At 39.4% G+C, this 12,909-nt stretch overlaps 1 protein-coding gene across 2 annotated transcripts; it reads right to left on the bottom strand.

The window, feature by feature from the left end:
- Positions 1–981: 981 nt before the first annotated feature.
- Positions 982–12,592, bottom strand: LOC143884909 (Cox19 family protein (CHCH motif)). Of its 2 annotated transcripts, XM_077388763.1 has the most exons (4): positions 12,429–12,592; positions 9,227–9,303; positions 1,305–1,386; positions 982–1,143 (listed from the first exon to the last, which is right to left on the bottom strand). In XM_077388763.1, the coding sequence occupies exons 1-3, from the start codon at positions 12,517–12,519 to the stop codon at positions 1,339–1,341; spliced, it is 216 nt and encodes a 71-aa protein (XP_077244878.1). In that variant the 5' UTR covers positions 12,520–12,592; the 3' UTR covers positions 982–1,143; positions 1,305–1,338. The 2 variants fall into 2 exon arrangements, with proteins under 2 accessions (XP_077244878.1, XP_077244877.1); XM_077388762.1 differs by having other exon boundaries at positions 982–1,386; positions 12,429–12,590.
- Between the last annotated feature and the right edge of the window lie 317 nt (positions 12,593–12,909).

The following is a 12,909-nucleotide window of genomic DNA, read 5'->3' as shown; positions in this document are numbered from 1 at the left end:
AAAAATATCCCCCGATATGAGGGAGCTTTCTCACTACTCTAAATTAATAATGTACATTTCACACAGAAAAACGCATGGCCGTGGGCTCCACTCAATTTTGTATATAATGTATGTGTACAAGGCAAATGATATATTGACCCCTTTTTCTTCCTAGGGTGGTGTAAAAGTCTAAAAGACTGGGGGGTGGCCGAGGGAAACGTGGGGTCGAATATATCACTTCCCATAATTTATGAGGGCCTTTTTTTTTGTGTGGATTTTGAGCACCGATTGTAAGTCAGAAGCCTATTATTGGACTCAAGTTTAGACATAATTCTAAATCCAATAATCAGTTTTCGACTCACAATCTGTTCTCAAAATCCAAAACAATCAGCATTGTTGACTTTGTGGGCACTACAATTGATGGAGAGAGAGAGAGGTTTCCTTTGAATCTCATATTCGGAGGGGACAGATTTCCCTTTGCCAGCTCAGCCGACATGGCATGAGAAATCCTCTAGAAATTCCTCTATTTCCCCTCAAAATATGGCAACCAGATGGAGCCTAAGGAAAACAGTGGTTTGGTGGAAGACAACCTGTTTAGGCCCTGTTCGTTTGAGATTACAACCGATGGTGACCCCAAACCATCAGTCTGAGTACAATAATCGGTTTGGCAGCTCACCATCGGTTGTCATAATCTCAAACGAACAGGGCCTGTTCATTTGAGATTGTGAGCCCAAAACCTATTATTAGACTCAAAATTACATTTGAATTTGAGACCGATAATAGGTTTGGGGCTAACAATCAGTTGTCACAATCTCAAACGAGTGATCTGCACAGATTGTAAGTCAGCAAGCTCCCATTGGTTGGGACCAATGGGACCCTCACCTGGAATAATAGGTCCCAGCTCATACACCATAGTCAACACAAAGTGCCACCTTTTCCTATTTAGGGAAACTACTGAAATTGATAAGATGCAGCAACAATATCAGAGTTACACATAACAAATAGAAAAACCTGATTTTTCCATTCAATGGCGACTGCCTGTTAAGGAAAACCCATTACAGAGTACATGATCATTGTATAAAAGAATATGCATCAAGATGGTCCTCTTTGTGTACTTCACATGGCACCAAAGTGTAAATGATTTCACGAAAACCCCTTTTGGATCTACAATTGATGAAGCAACAACATTTAATTTCATCAGAAAAATTTAACCCCCCTTTCCAAGGAAATAAATCGCTCGGAGCTCATAATATGTTCTCTGGCTAACTATCCAATGTTCTTTTGTTTTCCTACACAGTAAAAAAGGATTTGAGGAGATCCTTCACCTTATTACAAGACTATCATTTCTTCTATTGAAGTTTACTGGAAGAAAGATCTCTTTCTGTTGCGTTCTAGTCGAGCTTCCCTCTGTTAAAAGAAAGAAAATATTACACGAAAAACATCGTAGTTAAGAGTAGCAGAGGAATTGAGACAGAACAAAGAGGTCTAATACACGCCAAGCACAGACTCAACAGCCAAGAATAGGACAGTAGTGATATATCCATACAGGTGATATCAGGAAAAGCATGTTCGAAAATATAAAATTTTTTATGGCAAACTAGGGAGAGAGTTATTATAGAAATGCCTCTCATTTCGTTGGAAGGAACGCTAGCATAGCATGCCCATGCAGTTTTGAGGATGATAAGAGTGCTCTAAACAACAGAGAATTGGAAAATTATCCGATATTTCCCAAATAAAAAATACTGACACTGAATGAAGATTAGGTAGAGAAGAAAAATTAGACATTTTTCTGGTTTTCAAAAGTCAATGGATTTAGGAAGACATTAGTCTGATTCCTTGTTTAAATTTGAATTCATTTGCTTTCAAATGTAATACGTAACTAAATCCTAAACATTGAGTAATCATTGCTTATTCTAAAGCTTTTTTATGCATTTAATACTATAAAAATTGTTTTAATATTTTATTCCTATGTGATTGAAGAAAAATTATGGTCAGAATAAATTATGGATAAAGATCTGCTACATAAAGGCCCAGTAAATGGCAAATTGGTAGTTGCTTCTTAAGAAATAGAAGGATAGCTTAATGGCCTAGGGATGTCAACGGATCCGATCCACCTATGTCTTGGCTAGAATCCATTTGGATCCCTTATCAGTCGGATCCGATCGTACGTTCTGAGTCTGGGTCACGATCTATTTCGAATCGAACCATCCAACAGAGTGTCCTACTTATATTATACAGAATTAGGTTTTTTGGATCACGATCTACACGAAAACTCCTAAGCCAGCCAATATGCGGCATTTGAGACAAACCTGAGCTAGGAATTGTCAAAATTAATACCGATACTTCTCCTCCTGGCAGTTCAAGTCATAACAGGTAAATGCAACTGCCCATGGAAGAAACTAACCACATTATCTGCAATCAAGGAAACACTTTCCACCTTCAAAAGCTGGAAGCTATCCCATACATGGAGAGAGGCCAATAGAGCAGCAGATTTTCTTTCAAAATTTGATTGCCCTTGCAAAGGAGAAAGTATTCCTCTCCATTCCATTCCCCCCTCCAAAAAAATTGTATTTGACGATTCCTCTGGAATCCCATATCAACGTTTGTAATCAATGTTGTATAACTTTTCATCATTAATTCACTGGTAGTTGTCTTGCCAAACCCCATCTTACCCTTCGAAAAAAGGGGAATAGGGAAGAAGAGAGAGAGAGAGAGAGAGAGAGAGAGAGAGAGAGAGAATTGTCATCGAAACAAAAAGTGGGAAAATGAAATGTTGATTGTCATTTTGAGTAGGATTTTTTAATACTACGAAAATAGACCTCATGAATAGAGACATAAATGAATGAAAATATGAAGGCATTTTCATTCATTGGCGCCCTCCATTCGGATCTAGGATGCTTCATCGGATTTTGTGGGTATATTTGGGTCACAATCCAATATAATTTCAGACCGATATGGATCCAATGGACACGGTTATGAGCCAGCTATTGTGCCCAAATCCCGTCCATTAACATTCAGATCCATTGGACCACCTAGGTCCATTGATCCCTCTACACATGGTTTAAAATTTCGGTTTCGGAACCAATTTCGAACCCCTGAAATTTCGAAATAATTAAAAAAGCTTATTTAATTCATTTCAAAATTTCAGCCGAAATTTGGTAAAGGCCGAAATTCGAAATTTTGGATTTCGGTCGAAATTTAAAACCATGCCTCTACACACCCCTTTCCCGTCACCTTTAGCACAATTCCCCTAAATTTAAAACCATGCTCTTTACCCGCATTCTTCATATCCCATTGAAAAGGACCTCCATGGTCTTCCTACCATTGCTAATCATGGATCTCCTGTGGATGGCTTTGTTCCCAATCCAGCCACTACCATCCTCGCCCCTGGTAATGATTATCCAGTGATCTCTTCCAACTTCGGTTCAAGCAGAGACCCTCTAGTTTCTCCTGTTATTTGCATTACTGCTCCAAATTCAGCTGGTGTTGGCCCTCTCAAGAACAATGGTGGTCTTTCTGATGCAAAGGCAATAGGGAAGGAGATTTCTTCAGCAAATATAGTTGATCTACTACCAGCTGTAAATCTCCCTTGGAAAAATCTGTTCAATGATCAGAATTCCACTCCTTGCACTGCAAGGCATCCTATCCCAACTAATCTCACAGAAATTTCACCAGCTAAGGAAGAAAAATCAAATCTGGAAATTCTTTTTCAAGATGAAGAGATCCAAAGGTATGAAAATCAGTGGGCAAATTGTCTGGTGGGGTATTTCCTTGGGAGACGGCCATTCTTCTCCACTCTTAAAGATACCCTTTCTAGGAAATGGAACCTTACTGGCCCTCTCCAAGTTGTTTCTCTGCAAAATGGATTCCTTTTGCTAAAGTTCTCTTGCTCTGAAGAATGTACTAGAGTCCTGGAAGGCAACAACCTCCATTATGGAGGAAAACCTCTTATATTGCAGAGGTGGGATTCTGATTCCTTACTTGAAAAGAAAAAATTGCCAGAAATCCCAATTTGGGTTCGTCTTCCTGGGCTTCACCTCAAATTCTGGAACCCTCACTGCTTGAGTAGAATTGGAAGCATGATCGGAAAGCCACTTTACATGGATACCCACACAGCTGAAACTTCAAGACTCCACTTTGCAAGATTTTGCATCCAAATTTCAGCTGAGCAAGACCTCCCTGATTCTATAAAGCTTAAAACTTCCTCTGGGGAGATCATTCAAGAAATTGTTTATGATTGGAAGCCCAAGGCATGTTCTAGGTGCAAAGATTTCAGCCATTCTTTGGAGAATTGTACCTTAATTTCTTCTCATGTGGTCCCCAAAAAGGTTTGGAAACCTGTCCAAAAGAGTGTAGTCCCTGAGCAAGCTAAGTCTTCTCCCGAAAATCTTCTTCCTACCTGTAGGAGCTTGCCTCCTAATCAGAATCTTCTCTATAACAGATTTGATGCCCTCTGTGATCAAGGAAATATGGTATCCAAGGGAGAAACCATCACCCCGATTCCCCCAGACGCAATTGACAAAGGCAAAGCAACTGTGATAACAAATGTGATTAATAGTAGTAAGCCCCCATTAGATAGCCCATTATCTAATTCAGCTTCTATTCCCTCTTCTTCCAATGGAGAACCCTGGAATTTAGTCTCAAAAAAGAAAGGGAAGGTTTTACCTTTTGTTCCTCCCCTACCTGGGTTTCGAACTCCACCAGCTTTCAAAGGCCTTATCCCTGGAAGGTTCTGATCCTCAGTGGGCTGTAGCTACTTTTCTCCGGTCCTTGCTTGGTGGGTTGCTATTGTCCCCCCTGCAGTGTGGGAGCTTTGCCCATGTTTCGGGCTTGTCTTGTATCTTGGGGTTTCGCCCTGTTTTGTTGCTTTTGTTTGGCTTGTTGCTTCTTTGTTTTCCCCTTTATGTTAGGGATTGCTCTCTTGCTCCTTGTATATCTTTCGATTTCAATTAATATATCTGGTAGGGGTCCTGCCTAACCCCAGCTTACCCATCAAAAAAAGAAAGAAGAAAAACACCATCCACTTTCCTCTATTCATAGAATCATCGTGTTTTCCCCAACGTTGCCACTAGAAGTTATCGCCCCCCGAAACCAGCCCATGAGGAATGGAGTAAGCCATGAGGATTAATATTCAAAACCGGCCCATGAGAAAATGCATAATTGCATTCCCAAGAGAATCGGTATCCAAAACCAGCCCATGAGAAAAATCGTTATTCCATTCCCATGAGAATTGATACCCAAAATCGGCACATGAGGACTCACCCATCGAGGCCTACCTTGCCCATTTTATGTCGATTCATATACTTGAGAGACGTATAAAGCCGCAAACGACCAAAACAAAGGCTCATTGTGAGGGCGATCAAAAAAGCGAAAAAAATGGCAATAAAAAAAGCTCCCTCCCTAGGGCGTCGACCTAGAGAGGGAGGTGGTTTCTCCCTCTCGTCTTTCTCTCTCCCACATCTTCCTCTCTCTCGTCTCGCTCCCTTTCTCTCTCCCTCTCTCTCGCTCGTTTCCCTCTCTTTCTCTCCCCATTGCTAACCCTCTTTTTACCGTCTCTCCCATGATTGGCAAAAGATAGCCGCGGAGGCCGAATCGAGAACCATGGAGGCCAGATCTGGAACGTGGCTTTTCCGTGGTGGCTAGATCTAGGGCTGTGGAGGCAGGATCTGGGGCTGTGGAGGCAGAATCTGGGGCCGTGGAGGCTGGATTGGGAGCCATGGAGGCCGGATCTGAAGCCATGGAGGCCGTGAAGCTGGATCTGGAGCCCGGAAAAATCGTGAAGGTTGCCGGTGGCCGTGAAAGGCCGTGGGGTGCTATACCTAGAGCCGTGGAAGGCCAACTATAAGCGATGCGAAGCCGTAGAGGCCGTGGATAATCGGATTCGGGGGTCATGGAAAGCCGGGGGCCATATATAGGGCGGAATGGCCGGAGCTGGGCTCGAGAAGGCCGGATTTAATGGTGAAAGGGCCGGATCTTATTAGGGTTGATGGAGAAAATGGATGGGGGAGTTGTTGGAGGCTGTGGAAGGGGCCGATGTAAGGAAAAGGGTATTCGGATTCAGGGGAAAAGGAGGAGATTGGATATGGAAGTGAGGGAGGTTGTGGATAGCGGCAATGAACCCTATAGAGTTAAGGTTTGAAGGAGGAGGAAGAGGAGGGGAGTTTAGGGTTATTAGGGTTAGGGTTGATTGGGGAAGGAGGTGGGAGAGTAGCAGGGTTACGGTTTAGGGTTAGGGCTAGGAGTATACTTTTGGATGGGATGTTTTTTCGGTTAGTGGAAGTAGGTTTTAGAGAAGACGGTGGAAGAACTTGATATATTTTTAATGGGGAGCCGTCTGTGTTAGGTAGTGGTTCGAGGTGGAGGCCACCGGAGATCGGATGATGATGTTGGGTGGTTGGCTATCGTGCACGGTTAGGGGCGCACAATAGCTCTGGGCCTTCGAGCGGGATTTTTGAAAATCGAATTTGCCAGCGGATTGCAGTGGAGAAATCGGTGTGACGTGGCAGGTCGTGATCTTGACTTGGGGGTCCCACAAATTTCGCACTTTTTGCTGGATTCGATTAAATTGAGGCTATTGGGTAATGTGAGGGGTAATGGGTTTTTCTTTTGGGCCAAGGAGAATGCTACTAGGCAATTCATACTATGTAAATCTAGTGGGACTACTGGTCCCCATTGTAATTTTGCTGGTATGAATATATTTGTCAATTTTTAAAAAAATATATACTTAAGAGACTGATATCTCACTGTTGGGAGTTACAAGATCACCAGATCTTACCGGGTTGGATTGCCTGAGTATTAGACTTCGGCAACTAACTAGATGAGGTAGCTATGTTAGATTAAGATTATTCTAGTCTCATCAATTTTCATGTTTATCATTATCTTTTTATTATTCTATGGTTATCCCCGGAGTGTTCTATATGTTTACCCATTAGGGTTGCTTGTAATTAGAAAAGATTAGTGAAATCAATTTAAAACAAGATTAAAGATATCAGCTTAGACAGATGCTTTCTAAACTTGTGAAGACTCATAAGAGTAGTTGACTAGGTTTCTGAGTTAAGCAAAATTCAGGAGCTTTTCTAGTCAGATCTTTGAATTTCTAAACCATCTCCACTACAGCCAGTTAACATGATCAGTTTTTATATTGTTTTTCTGTTATGCTTTTTGATATGTCAGTTCTGAATTGTTGCCAGCACATTCATGCAGATTAGATTCCATAGTATGGATTGCGTAGTATATTATTTAATACTAGGGAGTTGCTAGCCACTTTCGCGGAAAGCCATTTCGCTCCCGGCTTTTGCATGTGATGACATCCGCACATGTTGACTTTTTGGCATATTTGGTCTTACTCATTTAATTTATCAGACATGGCTCAAAAAGCATTAAAGCCTGCCCACAATTCCGTTAACAGGGGGGGAATGAAAAGTTCATCTCCCTATTTTACAATAATGCTCTTCTACAATAAAGAGCATAACTAGAAAGCCTCATTTCATATTCATATAACAGTCAGAGATACGAAAGATCTACTGCCGTGAATTGATCATAATGAACCCTCAACAGTGTTTGAGATACAAGAAAACAAGAAATAAGGAAAAAAAATCACATCAAAGATAAGCCTATAAGACAGCTAGAGGGAAAATCAATATGAATATGGGATCCACTCCAAAGAATCCATTCCTCATATTCAATAATCCTGTAAACTCAATCTTAAGTTCCATTAAAATTCAATAAAAATTGTCTAACACAATAATGACCATGACTGCAAAGGTTGTGAGTTGGCTCTTCTGGCTTGACAGTTCCAATGGGTTCTGGATAGGATTTCTCTCCAACGAATCAAATTCGGATCCAAACCCAGGATCTGATTATGCAATCAGATTGTGACCTACCGTGGTCTAGCTCAAGTACGCAATGTTGACAGTAGGGATCCAATCTAATCCATGTAGGAAGTAAGAACCCTTAAATGGAAAGTTCTATCTTCCTTATTCTTCTTTTTGCTTTTTGGATTGGATGACTGTTAGCTGGAGAAGATAATATCCTCTAATACATCTAAGGTTATGGTTGTTCTTTCTTTCCTTTTTTTTTTTGAAAAAGTATTAGTTGCAGCTGCTTGTCATTATAGATATGCCCCTCGATTAGATCAGTATCAGATGTATGATTGTATCCAGAATTTTCCATGGATGGTCCAAATCAGAAATGGTTAGGATTCAATCAGTAGTATTTGGATTCGACTTAGAGTTAGAGCCAAATCCGAATCTGGATATGGAACGTCCTAATGGGGCTGTTCACCACAGGGTCCTGGAATTGGCTGTTGTCTGAATAAGTATATCATGGAAGTTGGAATATACAGGGTTTTTAAATAAAATTTCGTTCTAATAACATTTTTTCCAACGACAGTGTCAACAGAGGATAGAAAATCTATCAAGGATAAAATAAGGGCAGTGATAAATCGACCCCCAAATATCTTAAATCGACTCCCTGTGTGTCTTTCTCTCTCCTCTGGGTTAGAGAGAGAAAGAGGAGAAAGAAAGCCACATAGGGGGTCGATTTAATATATATATATATATATATATATATATATGAGGGTCAATTTATCATACCCCTAAAATAAACCTCGGTTATTTATTACCATGTTGAACAGCCTCAATGTGATCATGAACCAGACATGCTTGGTTCTTCTGGGCCCCAAACATGACCAATTGAAAGCCATAGTGACTACAAAGTTTCAGGCCAAACCGAAATGGGACAGAGTCCACTTCCAACGTCATTGTCTGTATGGTCCACTTGATCCCTTTATTCAATTTGTCCTAGTCCCTTTCTTGTCCAAAAGATTTTTGGGTATGACAAAAACCACAAGCCTCATCATGTACTGATGCTCCATCTGCGATGTCTCCTATTAAATCATGTTTGATTACTTTTATTAGCTTTCTTTAAAGAGAGATACTTAGATTTTCGAGGCTTAATTTATGTCCTTTTTTTGGTAGGTAAGCTGGGATCGAACCTCCAACCTCAAGGTTGAGACTGAAGCCTTAACCTTTATTTATGACCTCAATGCATATTCTTTTACTATTAGAAAATAAAAACCAAACGATGAATAAGCATCTATCAGAAAAAAAGGAATAGTATATTATATCTTTATCAGGAAAACACCTTACCTCTTTCTTTTTGCATTCCTTGTATAAATCAAACTGGTCTTCGAATCTACCAGAAAAAAGGAACATCATATTATATCTTTAACAAGAAAACACCTTACCTCTTTCTTTTTGCATTCCTTGTATAAATCAAACTGGTCTTGGCATTTGCCCTTGTCAGACTTGTATTCTTCTAGACCTGCAGATTTTTCCTCCTAAAATTAATACTGACCGAGAGAGTGAAACTAAAATAAAAAATCGGTAATAAGATTCACTTATAACTTACCATTCAAAAAAAAAACGATTCACTTATAACAATTTCTAAAGCACAATTCACAATTGGCCAGTTCATGAAGACGGGTACTATATAGAAAAGATATGACATATGGTGCGACTTGTCAGGCATTTTGGGTCATATCCCGAGTCAACATTGATGTCATCATCACCTACGCTAATGCGTCTTTCTTAATGGAAGTTTTGAGATGAGATAAAAAGTAGTTTGATTCCTTCACGGAAAAGAGAGCATAAAATGTTCATTTTCTGCAATTTCGCTATTGTAGCATGTATTGCCAAGATCAATTAAATCTTTTTCCAATAGGCAACAAGACTTTATTCCTTGCTAGCTTAATCAAGGTTTTAAATCTTTTTCGTACCGAAACGTTTCGGTTTCGGTACGAAATTTCGGACGAAATCTTGTAAAAATTTCACCGAAATTTCCGAAATTTCACCGAAATTTTACTGAAACAAAAACGTTTCGGCGAAGTTTGGTACTTTTCCGACTCACAGTGAATTTCGTTTCGGTTTCCACCGAAACCGAAATTTAAAACCATGAGCTTAATCATACTTCTTTTAAAATCAAGCCTTCTCCAATAGATGTAAAACTAAAACAATTTGACAGCATTTGAATGTTTTTCTTTTGGATTTATGACATAGAAAGAATAAGACAGTTTATGCCTTTATGGCTCTTTGGATGCCACCAAAATCTGTCCTTATCTGCAACTGGGACATTAAGGCCTCCTTTTGGAAGCCATTCACGATATCATTTCAAAAGCCTATTACAACCATTATTTGCAAATAATCATATTTAGCTTCAAACTCATTTGCATATAAGATATATCCAAATAAATTTTAGAGGTATCCAAAGAAGCACATAAACTTGGACATACAACTGAATCAATTATGTTTTGCTTTTAACTCAAAGTAATGACTTGGATGCTGCAGAATAAAAATGACAAATATAGTCGAGCTCGCCTACGTTTGAGAGAGGATGCTTGTCACCTGTGGAGGTTTATGGATACTATTGAGGAGATACAAGACATTCATGAGGGTCATAGAGTCGAGCTTACCTAAGTTTGGTGGTCAGAGTCGTCAGACAATTCTGATGCTGACTCTCTTGCAGGGGTGATCAAGGAGTCGATCTTTCTTCTTGGTAGGTAAGTTTGGATTGAACCTCTGACCTCAGGGTTGAATACCATATTCTTTACCATTGAGCTAGAGGCTCAATCCCATCAAGGAGTCAATCTAGTTGATTGATTAGGCCATTTGAGTTGGAGATCCCCTAGAAGATGATTTTTTCCAAGGAAGCAGGATTCTTCCCTAGGAGCCTTCAATTCCAGCTTTTGATTCCCGTTTCGATTCCCGCTCTGGCAACCTTGATTTTTTCTACGATTATTCCTGATCTATCTATTTGATTTCCTTTTGTATCTTTCTTTTCGTTCTCAGCTTAGCTGGTTGTACTTTACCAACTCGGTCAATGGGATTCGTCCCTCTGTTTAATAAAATTTCCTTCTCAGCATCTGTCATTTTTGTCGAATCCTTGCAATCACCAAGGCCCTAGGCCATCATTAGGAAACAAGGCAACATCATGTGGCATATGCGGCTAAATCACAAACAATGAACCTAGATCAGATATCATCAGGGCCCATACAATCAGCATTTACTGCACTGATAATATCTAAGATATAACATCTTGATAAACTTTATACATTTAAAAAGAAAGAAGTTTACCTTAGTAAAGTCTTTGATATAACAATTGCCATACATTTAAGATATTTATTCATCAACCTCTTAGTCCACTCACGTGAATTTTTTTTGCTCGACATCCATTGTTACAATGTAGTTTAACAACTAAAAACTTCCGCTGCTCACATGTTAATTTACAAGTTACGATTGTCACTGAGACATCAAAAAGAGTTAAGAACATGCACTCTTTCGGGGAAGCAAGATCTCTTGCCAACTCTATGGCTAATAGGGAAATATTTTCCTACAGCTATACATATGGGACTCAAACACAATAAGGGTCAGAGTCCAATCCCTTTGTAAGTTTATATCCTCTTTTTGATGCAATAACTTAGTTAATTTATAGGGAAAAAATGAAGTATGAGAATCTAAAACGGGACACCAATTACCCTAATGAAGCTAGTTGGATCCACGTTGAATGACAAGGTCTTTGTCCATGACCTTAGCCGGGAAAAAAAAAAAAAGAAAAAGAAAAATGCTCGAATCTATTCTATTCAACTTTCAGAGATACATCCCAACTCAGGTCGGGCCCATGAGATTGTTCGATGAGAAGAACTATGGAACAAGCAAGATCACCATGTCCTCCTCCATCATCTTATACAATGAGGAGGGAGGGCATGGACTTCCAAACTCCGTTATACAGATGACACATTCCTGAACACAGGTACCACCATATTATAAAGGTGAGGACGACACGTTATGGGATTTGGGTATAAGCTCTATATTCATAAGAAGATCAGAAACTAGTATTATAAAGGTGAGGACGATAAATTATGGGAAATGGGTATAAGCTCTATATTCATAAGAAGATCAGAAACTGCTCTCGTTATGCCGTCTATTGAATCATCCTATAGACCTGCCAACATAAGTGAATATCTTGGTTGCAATCTCAATGATCATACATTGTTGTGCAACGAATTTCCGTAACAACCATTGTAATTCACTATTTCCAGTCATATCTTATCTCATGGCCAATTCAGATCAACATGGAAGTTTGAAAAAAGACATATGAATTAAAAGGTAATCAAAAGACACATGGGTTTGACACAATTCCACATTACATAGATCAAGCCCATTATATGAGAAATAGAAAACTAAAAGCAATCAATGGTAGAAAAATCAAAACAAACTTATAATGGGTTCCCCTTCATATTCTATATTTCTTCCAGTGAGCTCCTTAAATCTTTTTGGGCAGTAATAGAAAAGACCAACATAAGCCTATCCGACTTAATTCCAAACATTTATGTGAGAAAAAAGGAAAATTAAATTAAAAATATAAACAGCAGAAAATCAATGTAACATTACATTTAAGAGAAGCGGAATATTGAGGATAGCAGAGGGAATCGGAGAGTCTTGCAGCGCTTGGGTACGGAGGAGGCTCCCGAGTCGACTCCATGGCCTTTTCTCCTCTTTTTCTTTCACAAAAAGGGTCGAGTTTTGCTACGGACACGCATAAGGTTTCTAGGATAAACTCCCCCAACTTTAAAACTAGTTATAACTTATAAGTATGGTGAGACCCGTCTCACTGAAATAAATAAATAAGACGCTCTATCATTTGCATTTAGAATGGGGTCCAGAATGCTGAGGAACTTTGGAATATGGCCCATCTCTTATGATGAACTTTGGAATATGCCCACGTTTTATATTCTATATCAAGTGGAATTTGAAAGATGGCCCACCTTTTATCATTTGGTTTTGGTCTAAATGTTGAGGTTTTTTCATTATTTAAAAAGGGAAATGATATCAGCGCGGCAATGATTTGATATTTTCGCTCAAGTTTCTTGTC

This window comes from Tasmannia lanceolata, unplaced genomic scaffold (genome assembly GCF_043159265.1).
Source record: "Tasmannia lanceolata isolate RefF3 unplaced genomic scaffold, GAP_Taslan_0.1 ptg000008l, whole genome shotgun sequence".
Taxonomy (NCBI): Eukaryota; Viridiplantae; Streptophyta; class Magnoliopsida; order Canellales; family Winteraceae; genus Tasmannia; species Tasmannia lanceolata.
This window is presented reverse-complemented; position numbering and strand designations above follow the sequence as displayed.